The sequence below is a fragment of the Staurois parvus genome, unplaced genomic scaffold, assembly GCF_062004578.1.
Source record: "Staurois parvus isolate SC_StPar_1 unplaced genomic scaffold, SC_StPar_1.0 ptg000320l, whole genome shotgun sequence".
NCBI lineage: Eukaryota > Metazoa > Chordata > Amphibia > Anura > Ranidae > Staurois > Staurois parvus.
In genome coordinates, this window is record NW_028318116.1 from 2,537,611 (window position 1) to 2,558,919 (window position 21,309).

Sequence of the window (21,309 nt, forward strand, 5' to 3'; positions counted from 1 at the left end):
TTTAGGTGCATGAAGTCGCACAGATGTCCTCCAAGTCAGGCCTGAAGTCGCACTGACATCCAACTTTGAAATCATGTGACTTCAAGTGAAGTTGTACAATTTCAAAGTCCGATTCCGTGTGACCGAAGACTTCTGCTCTTTTCTGTTTCAGGCATTGTTCTTCTGAAGGAGAGTTTGCCGACCAGTGGTGCCTACTTCACTGGTGTTCTTTCTGATAGGTTCAAGGTGTACTCCCGCCTGTCCTGTCTGCTGCATTATACACTTGAGGTGTAGTAAATGCTTAATCCTATGCAAGCTAATAATTGAAGAAGTAAATCTTATACACATTTAGTTTGTTTTAGTTGTTTTAACCATTGCTGATCATAGTCCGTCATATGACGTCCTTGGTTTGTGGTGGTTATAGCGGGATGATGCCTGCAGCTACAGGCATCATCTCGGTATCAGAATTTTCAGCTGGCAATTCCCAGTAGGTCTTTAAAAAAGTCCTGGATTCTTTCCTAGATACACAGAATAAAACTGGATACTAACATTTATAGGTAACGTTGGTCCAGGGAATATCCGATTACCTCTCGGGGGATCAGGAAATAATTTTTTCCCCTGCAGGAGCAAATTGGATCATGCTGTGGTGGGTTTTTGCCTTCCTCTGGATCAACTGTGAGTATAGGATTATAACTTTTTTTTTTTTTCAATGATTTAACTGGATAGACATTTGTCTTTTTTCAGCCAGACTAACTATGTAAGAAGTGATTTGAGTGGCTGAACAGCCCCTTGATCACTTTGGCGGGTGGTAGAAGTGGGTCCCCCCCTCTCCGGCTGCTCTCTTGTCTGGTCGTGGAGCCTGGGAGCGCTGTGGCCAGTGGCAACAGCTGCACAGAGAGAGAGAGAGAGGAACTGATGTTGTTCCTCTCTGTGACCAATGCAATGAGAATTTTGTCACTTTCGGTTCCGCCTCTCTGTTTACCTGGCTGTTAGTGGCCAGGAAAACAGCCTCTCAGACCGATCTGTGTCTGGCTGCATTATGGAGGCCAGAGGAGAGATTTAGGGTCTGATAGACCCCAAATCTCTCCATGCTGTCACAAGGGATGTTGTTCATCCTTAGTAATAGCAATAAAATGAATAGAAATAAAAATAGAGACAATGAAAAAAAATTGTTTTCGAATAAATAATGGAAAAAGAAATTAAAGCTTCCCCATCCCCCTGTACTTACACGCAAAATGCGAACGCATACTTAAGTCCTGAACGCATATGCAAATGGTGATTGCACCACACGTGAGGTACCTTTGCGAACACCAGAGCGAAAGCAATAATTCTAGTGCCAGATCTCCTCTCTTACTCTAAACTGGTAACTTGTAAAAATGTTTACAGCGTCGCCTGTGTAGAATTTTAGGTGCCATAGTTGGGCTCCATTCCACAGGCATCAGCAATATTAAAGTGTGACATGTTAGATATTTATTTACTCTGCGTAACATCATCTTTTACATTTTACCAAGAAATTGGGCATTATATTGTGTTTTTTTTTTATAAAATTCATGAAAATGTATTTTTTTTTAATTACATTTGAAAAACTGCTGTGCAAATACCATGTAACTTAAAAAAAAAAAAATCAAAACCCATCACTTTATCCTACAGATCATGGCTGCAGCCAACAGCAATGGTCCTGATATTACCGCTCGTTCCTGAGGACATACAGGAAGCAGTTAAAGTGGTTCTAACGGCAGAAGGTTTTTTTACCTTAATGCAGAGAATGCATTAAAGTGGTTGCAAATCCCAGGGGGGTTCTTTTTGCCAGTTTTTGTCTCTTTTGCAGTCCTATTGGTGATATTGGCACAGCTTTACATGCATAGTCCTTTTTTTTTTCTTTTTTTTTTCGTCACAGATCACTTGATTTAGTATTGTTTTTAAACCCTTACCTATACCCAGTGAAGCGACTGGCCTCAGATCATGCACAGAGAGATAACAAATCCTCCTACATATGGTGTACCTGTCTATCTGCAGTCTTCTCTTCTCTACTTCTGTTCAAAGTGCTGAATTTATAAAGCTTTTCTGAGAGTTCAGAAAAAGGGGGTGGAGAGCTGAAGTTACACATTGCAGAGCTCAGTGAGGAGAGCTGATTGGAGGGAAGAGACACCCCCCCCCCCCTTTCACACAGCTCACAGGAACAGTGCTGAGGCTGTCAATTTGCTGGAGGTCCCTCCCCTGTCACCATTTTTCTTTTGGTGTCAGAAAAACATGTTGGAAGTGGTTCATGCTGATAGAAGAGGAAAGAAACAGCAGACAGAAGTTACACTTAGTGCTCTCAATTGAGACAAGTACACATAGAGGGATATGCTTTGTTCATGTTTCATGTCTGAGGTTTCAACCTCTTTAAGGTAAAATACTTTCTGCATGCAGCTCCCGCCAGCCCCCCTTATAGTTACCTGAGCCGTGCACAAGAGCAGCGGCTCTCTCTCCTCTCTCTGGGAAGAGAGGGAGAGGGGAGGTCTGCTTTTAGCAGTTGCAGGAGGAAAATAAAGAGGAACGGTTCCTGTATATTCTGCCATCCAAGTATAAAACAGTATGTGACAGGGAGGCTGCATGGGCCCCCTGGAGCATGGGGTGGGGTTGCCATTGCGACTCCAGATGCTACACCAGTGGTTTGGGGGGGATGGTTGGTAGGAACACATCTCAACTATAAAATTTTTATCACCCCCCAAACCACATACGTAAACATGTTCTTACAGTTCTGGGTCCCGTATAAGGCAGCTTTCACACTGATGCGCTGCATTTTACCAGCACCCTGCATTCAAGAGTTTTGCTGCGCAGGAAAGCTGCAGGTACATTGTACTGCACAAGCAGCCTAATAGTTAACGCTTTTCCAAACTAATATGCCCATCGCAAAAGCGCAGTGTATGTGTTATTTAATACACTGACCTGCTCTCCATCTCCAGGCTGCCAGAAAGGACCCAGGCGAAGTGCACCTGGTATCACTACACCTGAGACAGGAGCTGGTGGTACAGAGGAAGCATCGGCTTATGCGGCTCCTGCTCCATCTGCGGCCACTTACTTCCTCCACTGCCAGCACCAGCTTGATGCACTCTGATGCTCTGGGATAGTGCACCCGCAAGCACGAATTGCGATCAACGGGTTGCCTACCCCAGGCATGTACTTCCCTGGATTGAGGTAGAGGGCTCTGGGGGCCTCAGGTTGAGTACACCCTGATCTAGCTGAAATAGTCACCTTATAGGCAAAACTCTCACCTGCAGTACCTCTCGTCCTCCACAAGATGTCCCCTGTCTTCCAGCCTAACATCAGTCAACCTAAAAGACTGAGAACATACTGTGAGTGCAGGGCATCAGCTAGTAAAATGGAAGGCACTGTATGTACTGTCATTGTATGAATCCTCCACTTTTTCTTTAGTGTTTTTTTTCACGAGGTGGCTTGTTGCCTTTTTTATCTTGAATGCACTTCACTCTGCAATATTTACCTAACTTTGAAGAGATTTCCTCTCACTTCTTCATGTGTCTAAGTGACAGAAATCTAATAGCTGCGGGTACAAGCAGAAAGTGCCTGCCAGCCAGTGTTGATGGGAAGGGATTATAAGACAGAAGACTGGGTCGGTGTGCATTTTTCGACTTGCAAGTTTATGGAATCCTCTGTAGTGTTAAATTGTATTTTTAATTGCATGATTAACAGCCTTTAGGGCAATTGAAGTAAATGTACTGCGCAGTTGATGAACAGGTTAACACGCCTTATCCCGCACACTAAAATGCGTTGTTCTAAGGCAGCCATTCTATTTGAATGGGCTGCCAATGTACCACAATGTAGGAAAAATTGTACATGCATCATTTTTTCCAGTGCAGGGCACCTCTCTGGTAGCACATTATATTAGCATGTTAGGGTGCCATTCAAAATCTGTGACATGACTGCACATTGTGGGAAGTGTTGTAGTACACTTTGTATGTGTGTCTGGGTGATTAGTATTCTTTTTTTATAATTGTGTGTTTTTTTTGTTGTTTTTTTGTTTTGTTTAGGTGGTAGTACTCATAGTTGTTTTGAAAAGCTGGAAGATATGGAAGACGACCAAGTGCGGTACAGCCGTAGACTGGTGAGAAGAAAAAAAGTCTTCTGGTTTTAATAAGACCTGTGATGTGTAGCTACATCAATACCTTCTCAATAAAATAAATTTTTTAAATAAATGTATGATAACTATTCTGTTTCATGCTGTGTGATCAACCCTCCTTGAACCCAACATCTAGAAACGTGGAAGGAAAAAAACAGCCCTAAAACCACTATGTGGCCACTCTTCTAGATTACATTGTTATAGTTGAAAATCTTTACAGCTCGGTGCTTGTTCTGTTCATCAGTACCAGTGTTCCAGTCTCTTGATATGCAGTGGTGGGGGTGTCATCGCTAAAGACCAGTCACTGCTGCTCTTTGTCCTTGATCCTTGTTGCCTGGTCTGTATCCACCTCCTCCTGTGGTTTTATAAAGGCAGCCTGCATTGGGTGGACCTTCTGTCGATCCCACGTTCTGTCACCACCCATAAACATACTTTTACTTTTAAAGAGAAGTATGGTCAAAGATCTTTTGACCATACTTCTCTCATGGTTCACAGGAGTGCATCTACTTGCGTTTTCCTGTGACCCAAAATCAGCCAATCTCATGCTGTAGCCTTAAGACATTACAGACCGCCTCCAGACTCTGGAGGGATCCCGACAATAATGCCGAGATTCACCCAGATGTCTTACAGGCAGCCTCTCAGCGTGCCACTAGGAACTTGAACAAGTTGCTTCCACCCCCTCTCCTTCCTGGCACTCCAGCTGGCACTGCAGGTACAAAGCAGAGAGTGGTGACTGACCTTCACTGCTCTCTGCTCAGAGCGGACCCGAGAACTCAGCGATCAGTGGTCATGTGATTGTTCAGTTCTGGGGCTTAGGGCTAACGAGGGGCAGCTGCATTACACTGATCCTGCAGCAAGTAGATTAATATATATGTTTGTTTTTTTTGTATTCCCTCGCTTCCCCTTTAATGAGCTGACCATGAACATATATTGAAAACAGGCAGAACAAGCTTAACCCTTCATGGTCATTCTATGAGGTACAGGTGAGCTGACTCTGCATCAAACGGGAGACTTTCACATTGCAGCTCCACTCACTACGCCAGGCTACACAAAATAAGATTCTATAGGATGCTGCTGTGGAAGCCATGACATTTTAATTTGACAAGAACTAGATTAATGTGCAGGCTTAGTCTGCTTGTTGTCAAATGTCATAGCTTGTTCCATAGTTGGACACACATTTATTCCATGTGAATGAGTAAGCAGACCGATGGGAATGGTGCCGCCTATAACAGCAGGAATACTAGTGATCCAATACGTTTTTTCTAACCTGGTCTCTTTACCTAAGAATAGTCAGCTGGCTGGTGTCAGATGTTGCCATAGAATCTTTTTGTGTTCGTGGGATCTCTGATCCTTATGGTGATCTCTTATAACATAATGGGTGGTGTGTGGTCCCAGAGGTTGCTTACTAAGAACTGTAGTGTCCATCTGGACCCTCGGAAGAGTTTACTAAAGTGTTAAAAAGATGGAAGTGCCACACTAGCTTGTGCAGTCCTTTGAAAGATTTTCTTTTGCAGCAACGAGCATGTTTCTAGGGCTCGGCACTCCCTCATCAGGGCTAAAAAAAAGAAACAGCAATTTGTTTTTTGCAAAATAAAATCTTTTAAAGGACTGTGCAAACTAGTGTGGCGCTCCCATCTTCCCAACACTGTAGATCAGCCTTTCTCAACTTTTTCAACACAGAGGAATCCTTGAAATATCCTTCTGGTCTCAGTGAAACCCTGCTAAAAATGACTATATGACACGTTAGTGTGATGGTCAGTAGGAAAAAAGCACCTTACACATGTGGTCTTTGGGACGAATTGTCCCCTTACAGATAGCTAAAAAGATCAATGATGTTAGTGGGAACATATCTGAGAGACAGAAATTGCTCATTGCTTAAGGAACCCCAAGCAACCTCTGGAGGAACCTTAGGATTCCACGGAACCCTGCTTTAGATGTCATAGATACAAGATTATGACCATATGTAAACAAAGATCTCTGTCATCCCATGGTTTTGCGGTAGGTTGGAAGTGAGTGGGCTTTATCCATTTATTTGTAGGTAAATTACAGTTTGCACCGTGGCAAAGGTCAAAGCTGAGAATGTCTTCCTCAAAGTATGTGGGTAATCTGTTTATGGTGGCCTCCTTTTATGTCGTGTAATCGTTGACCATGTCTGAATGTTTCTGTCCTCCAGAGGAGCACCCTCCGTCGTCGATATGAGGATGATGGCATCTCAGATGAGGAGATTGAGGGCAAAAGAACATTTGACTTGGAGGAGAAACTTTATAGCCCAAAGTACAACACTGACTTTATCATCTACATGGAGGGAAAAGGTCAGGGGACTAAGTGATGGGGAATAGTCCAGGAGGACTATGGGAGTTGTGAACATGCTGTTGATTGTCTCTTTCTTTTTCAGACTTCAATATGAGGTACGTTCAGGAATGCGGACTCAGGGACCCGCTGATATTTAAAAGTTCTGAAGGGCTTGGCATCAGGTAAGTAAGATGTTAAGGTTTTGTCTTCCCTAAACATTGAAATCATATTTGTAAGGGATCAGTTCACAAAACAAAATAAAAAAAGTTGAATGGAAATTTGCTGAGAAATTTCTTGTATTTTCGGGCTCAACTCTTCACTCATGTGTTAAATTGGGAAATTGAAGCAGTGAGAAAACACAGAACTTATAAAGCTGAACTCCAGGCAGACTGTTAAAGACACAAATGAAATACATAGATGGGAGTTGTTTTATCCGCCAAAGGATCTGTGTTTCTGTTCATCCTGTTCTGGGATTTTTCACAGCTCTGCTACCCATTGCTGTCTGGCAGGGGAGGAGATCTGACAAGACTCCAGTCTTGGCTGCAATGAACAGGGAGCATACCTCCACAGTCACAAAGTTCTTTTGTTGTTAATTTTGTTAGACCTTGATAAATTGTGGAGCAGTCACAAGGAGAGAGGTTGGCAGGCTTCAATAGGGCAAAGCAGTCTATGGAAGGGGAGCATGCAATGAGCAGCATTAAATAGCTTTAAGGTCAGATTTCACAGGTTCTGATCTTGAAGTGATTGTGAGGGCAGATTTTTTTTTTTTTTTAATAACCAACATGTTGTACTTACCTGCTGCGTGCAGTGGTTTTGCACAGATGAGACTCGATCCTCCTCTTCTCAGGTCCCTCGCAGGTGCTCCTGGCCTCTCCCTCCTGTCAAGTGCTCTCACAGCAAGAAGCTTGCTATGGTGGTATCTGAGCAGGCTTGCTCCCGATCTGTTGCCCTCTGTGTTTATTCACACACAGATTTGACTCGGTCCCACCCTCACGCTCTCCTCATTGGCTCAATGGCTGTGATTGACAGTAGCGGGAGCCAGTGGCTCCTGCTGCTGTGTCAGTCAGTGAGGAGGGAGAGACCCGTGACAGCCGAGGCTCTTGTGCACATTGCTAGATCGAGATAGGGCTCAAGTATTTGGGGGGGCTGCTGTAGAAGGTTTTTCAGAATGCAAAAAAATAGAAAACCTTGAGCCTTTTTCAGTCACTCTAAAGTGTTTTTAAACCTTAAAAATGTAAAAAGCATTCCACTGTATCTTTAAGCTTTTTGCTACCAGTGCAATTTTTGTGTTTTTTGCACACCTATTTAATAAATCATTTTAGGCCTGAATATTCCACAAAACCCCAAAACATTATATATTTTCTGAAAGCAGACACCCTAGGGCAGTGATGGCGAACCCGTGGCACGCGTTCCACAGCTGGCACGCCGAGCCTTATCTGTGGGCACGCCAGGAGAATACCGTATTTTTCGCTCCATAAGACGCACTTTTTTTCCCCCAAAAAGGGGGGAAAATGTCAGTGCGTCTTATGGAGCGAATATAGAGCGCCCGGTCCGGTATTTCCACCGCCGCCGTGTCAGAATACCGGGCCGGCCGCTCAGCTCTGCAGTGGGACCGTACCTGTCCCTCTATCCAGCGGCGCGCTGTCTTCCCGGCTTCTGTAGTGTGCGTGACAGCCGGGTCCCAAGTGCGCATGCGCAAGAAGCAGTGCTCTTTGTGAATGGTAAGGCGGTACCTGGGACACATGACAGATCCCAGAAGCCGCCGGACCAATCCCAAAGCGCAGCGCTTCTCGCGCATGCGCACTGGGCATCCGGCTGTCCGACGAGCGCCCACACTACAGAAGCCGTGAAAACAGCGCGCGGCTGGATAAAGGAACAGGTAAGATAAAAAAAAAAACTCTGCGGAAGTAAGAGCGGGTACCTGTCAAATTCAGGTACCCGCTCCCCCTCCCTCCCCAAAGGTCAGCAGTCATCTGTACTGTCCGCAGTCTCTGGTCATCCCTGTACTGTCTGCAGTCTCTGGTCATCCCTGTACTGTCTGCAGTCTCTGGTCATCCCTGTGCTGTCCGCAGTCTCTGGTCATCCCTGTGCTGTCCGCAGTCTCTGGTCATCCCTGTACTGTCTGCAGTCTCTGGTCATCCCTGTGCTTTCCGCAGTCTCTGGTCATCCCTGTGCTGTCCGCAGTCTCTGGTCATCCCTGTACTGTCTGCAGTCTCTGGTCATCCCTGTGCTGTCCGCAGTCTCTGGTCATCCCTGTGCTTTCCGCAGTCTCTGGTCATCTCCTGTACTGTCCGCAGTCTCTGGTCATCCCTGTACTGTCCGCAGTCTCTGGTCATCCCTGTACTGTGTCCGCAGTCTCTGGTCATCCCTGTACTGTGTCTCCAGTCTCTGGTCATCCCTGTACTGTGTCCGCAGTCTCTGGTCATCCCTGTACTGTCCGCAGTCTCTGGTCATCCCTGTACTGTTAATTAGTTTGCACTACTGTACGAGTTGTTTTTTCTAAACCAAAAGCTCGATATTCAGGTTTCATTGCAGTGTTGGCACTTTGAAAGAAATAAGTTGGTTTTGGGTTGCAGTTTGGGCACTCGGGCTCAAAAAGGTTCGCCATCACTGCCCTAGGGAATAAAATAGTGGTAGTGCCAATTTTTTTATGTCATACGATATTACCACAAAGGTCTAGGAAATACAAACTTTCAGTAAAAAACACAGAAAAGTGAAGTTTAGGGCAAGCTTACACAATACATTACCAAACTTTTTGGTAAAATATAAAAGATGAGGTTGCAATGAGTAAATAGATGCCCAGAATGTCAAACCTTAAATTTGTGTGCGCCCATGAATTGGCGACAAACATCAGTAGCCTATATTTCCTACAGGTGACGCTTGAATGCCCGCTGTAGGTCATCAGTTTGGCGTTAGAGGAGGTCTTCTGCTAGAATTATTGCTCCTATTCCGGCGTGCATGACAATATGTAATGTGTATCACAATCAACATTTTTTTGTTTAGGCGCCCCCAACACATGTGTTTATGTTCATACATGTGTATATGTGGGGGGGGGGGGATTTGGTGTCTTTTTTTTATTATTGCAATTGAAAAAAAAAGTCCCCTATGTAATGATTTTGTGATGACAGGTTCTCTTTAATGAGAAATGTACGGTCTAAAAGATGCAGTGCAGCCCAAATGCTTCCACCTGACAGGCAGTTTTACGCACAATCCCCATGGCTGCAGCCACTAGATTGTATGTAAATATCCCAACCATGGCACCATCTGCCTGGAGTTTGCATGTTCTCCCTGTGCCTGCATGGGTTTCCTCCGGGTACTCTGGTTTCCTCCCACACTCCAAAGACATGCTGGTAGGTGAATTGGCTCGTATCTAAATAGGCCCTAGTATGTGTATGTATCAATGTGAGTTAGGGACCTTAGATTGTACGCCCCTTGAGGGTTAGGGACTGATGTGAATATATAATATATATGTAAAGCGCTGCGTAAATTGATGGCGCTATATAAGTACCTTTTAATAAATGAATAACAACACATCACCCCCCCCCGTCCCCATACGAGGTATGGACCTGGCAGCGAAAAGGTTGATGTATTTATACTTGCCTTTTCAGGATTAATTTCTCATATGTGCCTGCTGTTCTCTATTACCTGATTGATCCTGCCATTTCCTCTCTTCCTTATGGTAAACTGACCGCACTAAGCATTTGAAGCTCTATTATGCTAGCTTGTTCAGCCCTCAGTCAACCTACAGTTAGATACAGGCACGCTATGCAATCGCTCAGCATGCCTGTACCTTCCATGGTCAGTGTAAAACCATGTGCGACACCCCCCCCCCCCATCCTTCCCACTTTGATGGCGGGCTCCCCACTCAGCCCCGCTCCTCCCTTCCTCTTTGGGAAGCTCTGTAAGGCTAGGTTCACATCTGTGCGGGTGGTGCCGCTGCGGATCCGCACGAAAATCTGTGCGGCCGCACCACCCACATAGAGGAATGTGGACCTGCAGTCGGGTGCCATTCGTTCTAATGGCACGCTGCTCGCACTGGAAGACGCAACCGTACTGGGAACTGAGGTTCCCGTGCGGGCTATGGTTTCGGAAGAAGTGCAGGGTCTTCTTCCCTGCGTGTCACGGGGCACAAGAGTCCATTCACATAAATGGGCTCTCGTGCCCACACAAAACGCGTACCACACGGCCGCATATATGTGAGCTGGGGCTTAATTCACTGTCACTGCACTTGGCTGAGGAAGGGAGGAAGTGATAATGCTACTGGATATGATTGCGATTCACTGAATGTAATTTCCTTCAATGATGTACATGCCCCACTCTATATACGCCCACCAGCTGTGATCATGTGACCTGCGCTTTACAGGCCAAAAAATTAATTAAAAGCAAGTTTTTGGGGGGGTTTTTTACAAATCTAAATGTGGATTAATTAACTGGTTATATTTAATCATTGCAAAATGTTTTTCATATTACTGAATATTAGGACTACTTTTATTGGGACACACCACACTACACAATGTACAAGAAATGTTCCCAAATAATTTTCTACTCCCGTGAGGGCTTCTGTATATCCCATTTACTGACAAACACTGATACTGTATGTAAAAGTTTAAAAAGGTTTGTCCAGCATGGCACAACCACATAAAGCTGATCCTAAGCTGAACACGGACATATATATTTGTGAAACAGAACAGCCAAGACATTCCTTTTTAGAGAAGACAGATACATTTTTAGTATGCTTTTCTTTTAATCTTATATTTGCTATTGTTCTTTCTCTAGAATGCCAGATCCTGACTTTAGTGTGAATGATGTGAAGGTGTTTGTAGGTAAGTGAAGATGGTTTTTATCTCTTGTGCATGTATATGGGGTAGGGTTGCCACCTCATCCCTTTAAATGTGAATACATTAATTACACAGGTCCTGTGACTCATTAAGGTGGTAATTAAACTCACTTAGTGCCTTTCCTGCAATAAATTAGCCGCAGATCCTGTGTAATTAATGTGTTTGGTTTTAAAGGGATGAGGTGGCAACCCTAATATGGGGCAGCACAGTAGCTTACTGGTTAGAACTTCTTTCTTGCAGCACTAGGGTGCTCAGTTCGAATCTCAACCAAATTGATACCTGCATGGAGTTTGCATGTTCACCCTGTGCTTTTGTAGGTTTTCTCTGGGTTCTTCTGTTTTCTCAAACACCCCAGAGACATGCATGTAAGGCAGTGTTTCTCAACTCCAGTCCTCATGGACCCCCAACAGGTCATGTTTTCAGGATTTCCCTCAGATGAAACAGCTGTGGTAATTACTAAGGCAGTGAAACTGATCAAATCACCTGTGCAAAATAATGGAAATCCTGAAAACATGACCTGTTGGGGGTCCATGAGGACTGGAGTTGAGAAACACTGATGTAAGGTAATTGGCTTCTGTCTAAATTGGTCATTGTATGTGTTTGCTGGTGAGGTAGGGACCTTAGATTGTAAGCTGATTCACATGTGTGGATTGGAGCTCAGGTTTCACAGCTAATTGACACAGTAGTTGTTCAGCGATTCAGGTCAGGTTTACATCAGGTTCAGGTCAAGATTTGATCTTGTTCACTCATGTGCGGTTTAGATGCTAGATTAGATTGTAAACTCAAAAGAGAAGGGCCCTTGAGCCCCTCGTGTTTTGTTTTGTTACTGTATTGTCTCATGTTCTGTCCCCCACTATAATGTACAGCGCTGAGCAAACCTTTTGGCGCTATATAAATACTATATAATAATAATAGATACTGTTCCCATAGAAGTCAATAGCCTGTAATCCTCACCTAAACTGGACCGCACTGCTCAGAAATCAGACAGCACTCTCTTTCAATCCGCACTGATTTTGCACTCCCAGTGCACTGGACATATGTGAACAGGCACCATAGGAAGCAATGTTATTTCACATGTCATGCGGATTGGATGCGGTTAAAACTGCATCCAATCCGCATATATGTGAACCGGCACTGAGGGCAGCGATTGATCTGAATGTTCAATATGTAAAGTGCTGCATAAATTGTCATAATATAAATACATGAAATAATAATGAATGTGTTACTAAACCCACAATGGTAAAAATCAGTCTGTATATGCAGTAAAGCATGCTTGTTATACTCACTGTGGAACCGAAGGGGTTAATCCTCTGCATTGTGTAAAAAGGCTGTTTGATCCTGTCTTCTCTGCTCCTCCTCTTGTTCAAATGGCCATGCCTTATCTTCTGATAAGACAGACTGAACCCATAGCCTTTCTGCACATGCTCAGTTTAGTGTGTATTGCTCGAGAGGTTTTTTTGTTTTTTGTTTTTTTTCTTGGGAGAGTGCATGAGATCATCACAGGGCCAATCAGCATTGTCCAGACATAGGTCAGGGGTTTTGCATCCTCCTAGAACAGAAAAAAAACTCCCCCTACAAGCTTTAACCAGTGCTCAGCTGGACACTGATAGAAGTCACAAGACTGCTCTAACTGCTGTTAAGAAAAGGTATTTAGCAGTTTATATTTGCTAAAATAATTGCATTTCCATGTTCTGTTTACTGTGGGAGACCAGATATAGTGAATGTAGGGTCCGGGGAGACCAGATATAGTGAATGCAGGGCCCGGGGAGACCAGATATAGTGAATGCAGGGTCCAAGGAGACCAGATATAGTGAATGCAGGGTCCGGGGAGACCAGATATAGTGAATGCAGGGTCCGGGGAGACCGGATATAGTGAATGCAGGGTCCGGGGAGACAAGATATAGTGAATGCAGGGTCCGAGGAGACCAGATATAGTGAATGCAGGGTCCGGGGAGGCCGGATATAGTATATGCAGGGTCCGGGGAGACCGGATCTAGTGAATGCAGGGCCCTGGGAGACCGGATCTAGTGAATGCAGGGCCCTGGGAGACCAGATATAGTGAATGCAGGGTCTGAGGAGACCAGATATAGTGAATGCAGGGTCCGGGGAGGCCGGATATAGTATATGCAGGGTCCGGGGAGACCAGATATAGTATATGCAGGGTCCGGGGAGACCGGATCTAGTGAATGCAGGGCCCTGGGAGACCGGATCTAGTGAATGCAGGGCCCTGGGAGACCGGATCTAGTGAATGCAGGGCCCTGGGAGACCGGATCTAGTGAATGCAGGGCCCTGGGAGACCGGATCTAGTGAATGCAGGGCCCTGGGAGACCGGATCTAGTGAATGCAGGGCCCTGGGAGACCAGATATAGTGAATGCAGGGTCCGAGGAGACCAGATATAGTGAATGCAGGGTCCGGGGAGGCCGGATATAGTATATGCAGGGTCCGGGGAGACCGGATCTAGTGAATGCAGGGCCCTGGGAGACCGGATCTAGTGAATGCAGGGCCCTGGGAGACCGGATCTAGTGAATGCAGGGCCCTGGGAGACCAGATATAGTGAATGCAGGGTCCGAGGAGACCGGATATAGTGAATGCAGGGTCCGGGGAGGCCGGATATAGTATATGCAGGGTCCGGGGAGACCAGATATAGTATATGCAGGGTCCGGGGAGACCGGATCTAGTGAATGCAGGGCCCTGGGAGACCGGATCTAGTGAATGCAGGGCCCTGGGAGACCAGATATAGTGAATGCAGGGTCCGAGGAGACCAGATATAGTGAATGCAGGGTCCGGGGAGGCCGGATATAGTATATGCAGGGTCCGGGGAGACCGGATCTAGTGAATGCAGGGTCCTGGAATTAGTAACACTTTAATACTCCTTTTAGCAAAAAAAAAGAAATCACTGCAGTGGAGGTTTAGAGGGAAATTACGTCTGTATGGGTATTTTCCTGTAATTTGGCGTTACAGATTCAGAAACCGCAAACTTTCCGCTGAACCCAGCTTGAAATTAAAGTATATCTAAAATACATGTAATATAATGCAGCTTTCCAGTTCATGGATGTTGTGACTGCATTAGTTTTAATTTTTCAAGCTACATAAATTTTCTTCAAGTACAGAAAAATACTATTTAATCCTCAGAGAATTCCAGTGTTCTTGTAACTTTCTCTGTGCTGAACTAAAATCTCCAACAAGATTATCAGCCTTCACAGTTATCTTTTGTGAACTATAGGGCACCTCCCATTTAAAGTGTTACTAAAGCCACAACAGTAAAATCAGTCTGTTTATGCAGTAAAGCATGCTTGTCATACTTACTGTGGAACATTATGTAAAAAGGCTGTTTGATCCTGTCTTCTCTGATCCTCCCCTTCTTCTACTGTCCCCAATCCATCTGCTGATAGTACAGAGCTTTAGGTGTCGCTTTGCACATGCTCAGTTTGGTGTGTATTGCTAGAGAGTTTTTTTTCTTTTGGGAAAGTGTGTGTGATCAGCACAGGGTCAGTTAGCACTGTTCAGACAGAGGGTTATGCAGCCTTATAGGACAGTCAGAGCCAAATGACAACTCCTACAAGCTTTACCAGTGCTCAGCTGGACACTGGTAGAAGTCACAAAACTGCTATATACCACTGATGAAAAAAGGTATTTAGCAGTTTATATTTATGAAAATAATTGCATTTCCATGTTGTGTGTGCTGTGGGAGACCAGAGATAGTGAATGCAGGGTCTGGGGAGACTGGATATAGTGAATGCAGGGTCCGGGGAGAGCGGATATAGTGAATGCAGGGTCCGGGGAGAGCGGATATGGTGAATGCAGGGTCCGGGGAGAGCGGATATGGTGAATTCAGGGTCCGGGGAGAGCGGATATGGTGAATTCAGGGTCCGGGGAGAGCGGATATGGTGAATTCAGGGTCCGGGGAGAGCGGATATGGTGAATGCGGGGTCCGGGGAGAGCGGATATGGTGAATGCGGGGTCCGGGGAGAGCGGATATGGTGAATGCGGGGTCCGGGGAGAGCGGATATGGTGAATGCGGGGTCCGGGGAGAGCGGATATGGTGAATGCGGGGTCCGGGGAGAGCGGATATGGTGAATGCGGGGTCCGGGGAGAGCGGATATGGTGAATGCGGGGTCCGGGGAGAGCGGATATGGTGAATGCGGGGTCCGGGGAGAGCGGATATGGTGAATGCGGGGTCCGGGGAGAGCGGATATGGTGAATGCGGGGTCCGGGGAGAGCGGATATGGTGAATGCGGGGTCCGGGGAGAGCGGATATGGTGAATGCGGGGTCCGGGGAGAGCGGATATGGTGAATGCGGGGTCCGGGGAGCGCGGATATGGTGAATGCGGGGTCCGGGGAGCGCGGATATGGTGAATGCGGGGTCCGGGGAGCGCGGATATGGTGAATGCGGGGTCCGGGGAGAGCGGATATGGTGAATGCGGGGTCCGGGGAGAGCGGATATGGTGAATGCGGGGTCCGGGGAGAGCGGATATGGTGAATGCGGGGTCCGGGGAGAGCGGATATGGTGAATGCGGGGTCCGGGGAGAGCGGATATGGTGAATGCGGGGTCCGGGGAGAGCGGATATGGTGAATGCGGGGTCCGGGGAGAGCGGATATGGTGAATGCGGGGTCCGGGGAGAGCGGATATGGTGAATGCGGGGTCCGGGGAGAGCGGATATGGTGAATGCGGGGTCCGGGGAGAGCGGATATGGTGAATGCGGGGTCCGGGGAGAGCGGATATGGTGAATGCGGGGTCCGGGGAGAGCGGATATGGTGAATGCAGGGTCCTGAGTTTAGGAACACTCTAAATTATGGAGATAAGGGGGGGAAGTGTTTTGTGGTTTAGATCAAGAGTGCAGCCTAGGGTGACAGTACCCTCCATAGATACAGTGAGGCAAGTAAGCGTTGTTACCCAAGGATAGGAAGGGTGTTACTGGCGAGATCACCAGCTGACTGTTAAAGAAACTAACACATTGTGCATCGGAATGCCTTTCGGAATGCCATGCATTGGTGTGAATGGGCCCTAATGTTATTGTTGCCACTCGTTCTTTCTGGCAGTCTGAAATTTATTATGCTCCCATTTGGGTATGTTTTAGAACCTAAATAATTCTTTTTTTTTTACTGGTGGCAGGGAACGTAATGTTGTCTTATATAGTGGAAACCCTTTAAAAAAAGACCTTTTTAATTGTGTTAAATTGTATCTAAACATAAATTGATTGTATTGTAGCTTACTGGTCCTTAGATGTGGCGGCTGCATTCTTTTTTTTTTCACACTTTCCCCCTTTTATTATAACCTTTATTTTAATGGTTGTTCTAGTGTGATAACCAAAGTGAGCAGGGTTGTCACCCAAGGACAAGAATGTGTCAGAACTACATACAACCTCACTCTCTTCTCCTTAGCAGGAGGAGGTGGTTTGTAGTCCACAGAGATAGGAGAGAACATTATTAATTGACAACAGTCCAGAATCAGAGAGAACAGGAAGTTATCAGGTCACATGATTTCTGGCTGGATGGACAGATGTCATAAAACTCTTTAATGGTATATTTAACTGACCAAAAGGGAGCAAATAAGAGAAATGTGTTGTTAGAGTTTACAAACACTTTAAACTTCTCTTCTAGGGGGAAAACGTATTGTAGACGTGATGGACGTTGGCACCCAAAGAGGAATAGAGATGACAATGGCACAATGGGCAAAATATTATGAAACCCCAGATGAAGAAAGAGAAAAATTATATAATGTCATCAGCCTGGAGTTTAGCCACACCAAGCTGGAGAATCTGGTGCAAAGACCTGCAACGGTGAGCATGTCATCATTGGTTGCTTTCTGTACCACTTTGGCCTCTCTTCAACCTACCACTAATTTGTGTTTTGTGGCTTTTGGGCAATACTGACAGTTTGTGGTACTGACCCATGACACCCCCCAGGAAGGTATTCGGACATATCAAATACATGACCTGTTAGATGGTTGAAATGTTTTAGCAACACAATTTGAATTAAGGCACATCTCTAGGCTAATTTTTAACTTTCCCACAGGCATTTGGGGAATTGAAAAAAATAGTCTGGCTGAAACACTCCCCTTCATTCCATTTTCCTTGTCACAAGATGTACTCAGTCTGCATTGACAAATGATGCCCAGTGTCACTGAACATCTTAAGACTGAGGAAAGACTGTGAGTGCAGCGTCCTGACCTCACAGTACAACATGGAAGATGACCATGTGACCAGCCATAAAGAAAGATAAAAAAATATCTGGAGGACTTGAGGAAGGGATTAGGGAGTTGGACTCAAGTTTGGTGTAAATGGTGACTCCCAGTTATAAGGCATTTAATTTTTAAATGAAAATATTTTGCATACTTTGGACAAGTTTCATCAGTTTTGTTGGTCCTGGGATTTACAGTTTACAAACTTCATTTAAAAAGTTTGTGTGTAGTAAAGCTGGCCATAGATGTCATTTTTTTTTTTCATTCAACCAGTGGGTTGAATGGAAAAAACTGTCCCGATTTTCCCATCCACACTCTTAACATGATCGAGCAGAGATTTTCCAACAGGGAGATTGAACAGAAATGTATTGGTAGATAGGTTTCATGTTTGCCCAGCTTTACACTGCTTTACTCACTGCTATCATAAGTGTTTTGTCTGGATGTTTAGGTTTCAGTCTGAGGAGTAATGTGCATAATGGTGGGATGCATCACTGCATCAAACAGATTAGCAGGTCTCTTTTGAGTCCTCTGGAGACTTTTAGATCAAGGTGTCATTTCTCCAGTTCTTGTGGCAGAACAGTTTGGGAGAGTTTTACTCCACCTTGTTCAACTTAAAAGTGGCATTCACTCCATCTGCATGAAAATCACCAAATCTTTCGTCACCTCCCTTCACCATGCAGTCTTTCTGGCTTTTGTGGAAATCAAAGAAACATACCTACATATTTCTGTCTTCCCAGCATATCAACAGTTCCTATATTCTGTCGTGGGGCACTTACACTACCAGCTCATGGGCCTGCCCTTTGTCCAATTGTTTACACTTGGGGTGTTCACCAAAGTGTTAGCCCCAGTATTAGCCCTGCTGAACTCTGTGGCATTCCAGTTGTAGGATACATGAACTACCTTCTTGTAAGGGAACACTCCCACAGTGTGGACTGTGTCAGACAGTGTGGCTTTGACTATCCAAGGTGATTTGGGTGTATGCTGAGCCATTAGAAATTGTCCTGGGAAACAACACATCATTCTAGAGTATTTGGGTCTTGGTCTGGACACAGCTTGGGCCAGCATGTTTCTTCCACAGGAGGAATATCTGGCACTCTGGCCTCAGATTCAGGCTCTCCAATTCAGGAGTGACCCTCCCCTCCCTTTTTGTGTGAGTCTTGTCCTGATGATGGCCTTCTACGGGCAGTCCTATTTTCCCAGCCCTGGATGCCACTGCTATCCCTAACAGCTGGGAAGGCAGACCATCTGGGAGGGGTGGTGAGGGTAGTACAGGAAGGCCTAGACAGCTGGTGGTAGTAGGGAATTCAATAATCAGAAGGACTGATAGAATCATTTGTCGCCAGGATCGCCTCAACCTAATGGTTTGCTGTCTCCCTGGTGCCAGGGTTCGGCATGTGGACAGGGTTGATAAATTACTGTGAGGGGCTGGGCATGACCCAGCTGTCTTGGTTCATGTTGGAACCAATGACAGAATACATGGAAAGTGGAGGCTCCTTAAGAATCAATTTAAAGAACTAGGCTGCAAGTTGAAGAAAAAAAGGACCTCCAAGGTGATATTCTTTGAAATATTACCTGTGCCATGTGCAGCTCAGGAAAGATGGGGAGATTAGAGAAATCAATGTATGGCTTAAAACCTGGTGTAAAAGGGAAGGATTTGGGTTTCTAGAGCACTTGGCTGGCATTTCAGTGGGGTGCAACCTCTATGCTAGAGATGGTTTGCACCTAAATGGAAGGGGGTCTACTGTGCTGGGGGAGAGGTTTATGGACGGCTGGAGGAGTATTTAAACTAGGATCGAGGGGGGAGAGAGAATTAGATTATAATGGACAGACAGATCAGATAGGGGTCAGTCCTTATTGGTGGATGGAATGGGGAAAGGTGGGAGTAGGGCTATGGCAGGTGATAAGGTGCCCATGTTACAAACAACCATTGGAATTGGTACCGTTTGTACAAAATTAAAAAATAGGCAAAATACGTGTGCACAAGGTATCAATGTGTTAAAGTGTTTGTTCACCAATGCTAGAAGTCTGCTAAGCAAAATAGATGATTTGGAAGCTTTGGTGCATGAAGAGAACTATGACTTAATTGCTTTGCTGAATCTTGGCTTCATTCTTCACATGACTGGGCCATTAATATTCCTGGCTATGTTCTCTTTCGGAGAGAATGGGTAAAAAGAAAAGGTGGTGGTGTCTGTCTCAATGTGAGAAGTGATCTCAGAGCGAGTGTCAAAGGGGACCTAGTTGATGGAGAGTGTGATGAGGCTGAAGCATTGTGGGTGGAACTGCACATGGGGGGGAACGTACTACAAAGGTAATCATTGGAGTTTGTTATAGTCCACCCAGTGTTATTGAGGAGGTGGAGACTCCACTCCTTGCACAGATTGAAAGGGCTACAAGAGCTGGGACAGTGATAATAAGGGGGGATTTGAACTACCTGGAAATTGACTGGAGTAATGGCACTTCAGGAGCAATTAAAGGGCAAAAATGTATAAACCTACTACAATTTTATGGTACAGTTCATAGAGGCCCCAACTAGGAATGATGCTCTGCTGGACCTGGTAATCTCAAACTATGCAGATCTTATTACGAATGTCCATATAAAAGAACATCTGGGTAGCAGTGATCATAACATGATTTCATTTATTGTTAGCTGTAAACAACAAGCACACACGGGAAAAATAAAAATGCTCAACTTTAAGAGAGCTAATTTTCCAAGACTGAGAGCTGCTCTCCAAGACTTAGACTGGGAGGGAATATTGGCATCAATGAACACAACACAGAAATGGGAGTTCTTCAAAAAGACTGTATGTGAACACACTGCAAAATATATTTCCATGAGCAACAAGTTTAAAAGGCTAAAAATCAAACCTATGCGGCTTACAGAAAAAGTTAAAAAAGCTATAGATAATAAGAAAAGAGCTTTTATTAAATATAAAAATTAAGGAATGCTATCATCATTTACACAGTACAAAGAATATAACAGAATATGCAAAAAGTAAATCAGAGCCGCAGAAAATCGAGAACGAATGTCAGATAGCAAATGATAGCAGGACAAACCCCCAAAAATTATTCAGATATCCAAACAGACTAGATGCCCTGCTAGGAAATACCAATTATGAACAAATCAATAAGTGAAAATTCAACATATGTGCAAACAGACAATTTGAGTGATATAGGCTGTAATGAAGAGGAGATCGCTCCTCGAAATGCGTCGGCAAATTCCAAGTGTCCTTTTCACATGTGGGACTCGTTCACCTTTTCAGACCATGGACCACTCCAGCATACAAGCTGTGATTGACTGCCTCAGCTCTGTTCTTGTGTGCTATGCGAAAGGGCGTGTTCCTTACCCTCCAATCAGCTCTCAGAGCTCTCCTCACTGAGCTCTGCAGTGTGTCATTTCAGCTATCTATCCCGTTTTCTAAACGCTCAGAATTATTATAAATTTTAGACCTTGAACTGATGTAGAGATGAGAAGACCGCAGATAAACAGGTACAACTTGTGTAGGAAGATTTGTTTCATCTCTGTGTATCACCTGAGGCCAGTCACTTCTCAGGGCATGTGTGAGGGCTTACAACCACCTTAAAGCCTTCTATTGTAACCTGGAGATCCTGTCAGTAACACACTTCCTGTGTGACAAATCAAACCCTAGGATAGAAAGTGTGGTAGAAATACAAAATACCTCATTTCCTTATCTCCATAATATAGCAGGTAGGACATATGTAGTCCACAGAAAGAACTGAGAGCCTTGCAACATCTCAAATTGCAGTAGTAGGAGTTGAAAGCACAAAGTTACCAACTCACCAGGCTTTTGGCAGAATCAACAGATCTTTTTATGATCAGATATAACAAAACATTCTGTGGTAATGGAGCAAGTAAGAGAAGTTCATTCTTCACTTTAAG

General features: G+C 45.0%; 1 protein-coding gene across 3 annotated transcripts in view; it reads left to right on the plus strand.

Moving 5' to 3' along the window:
- The window catches only part of KDM2A (lysine demethylase 2A), a 168,880-nt gene that overhangs the window by 28,650 nt on the left and 118,921 nt on the right, over positions 1-21,309 (plus strand). For all 3 annotated transcript variants that reach the window (XM_089683714.1, XM_089683711.1, XM_089683712.1), the window contains 5 exons: positions 4,011-4,084; positions 6,273-6,411; positions 6,495-6,573; positions 11,168-11,214; positions 16,832-17,010. In XM_089683714.1, coding sequence (XP_089539840.1) covers positions 4,011-4,084; positions 6,273-6,411; positions 6,495-6,573; positions 11,168-11,214; positions 16,832-17,010 — 518 coding nt within the window. The remainder of the gene's footprint in view (positions 1-4,010; positions 4,085-6,272; positions 6,412-6,494; positions 6,574-11,167; positions 11,215-16,831; positions 17,011-21,309) is intronic.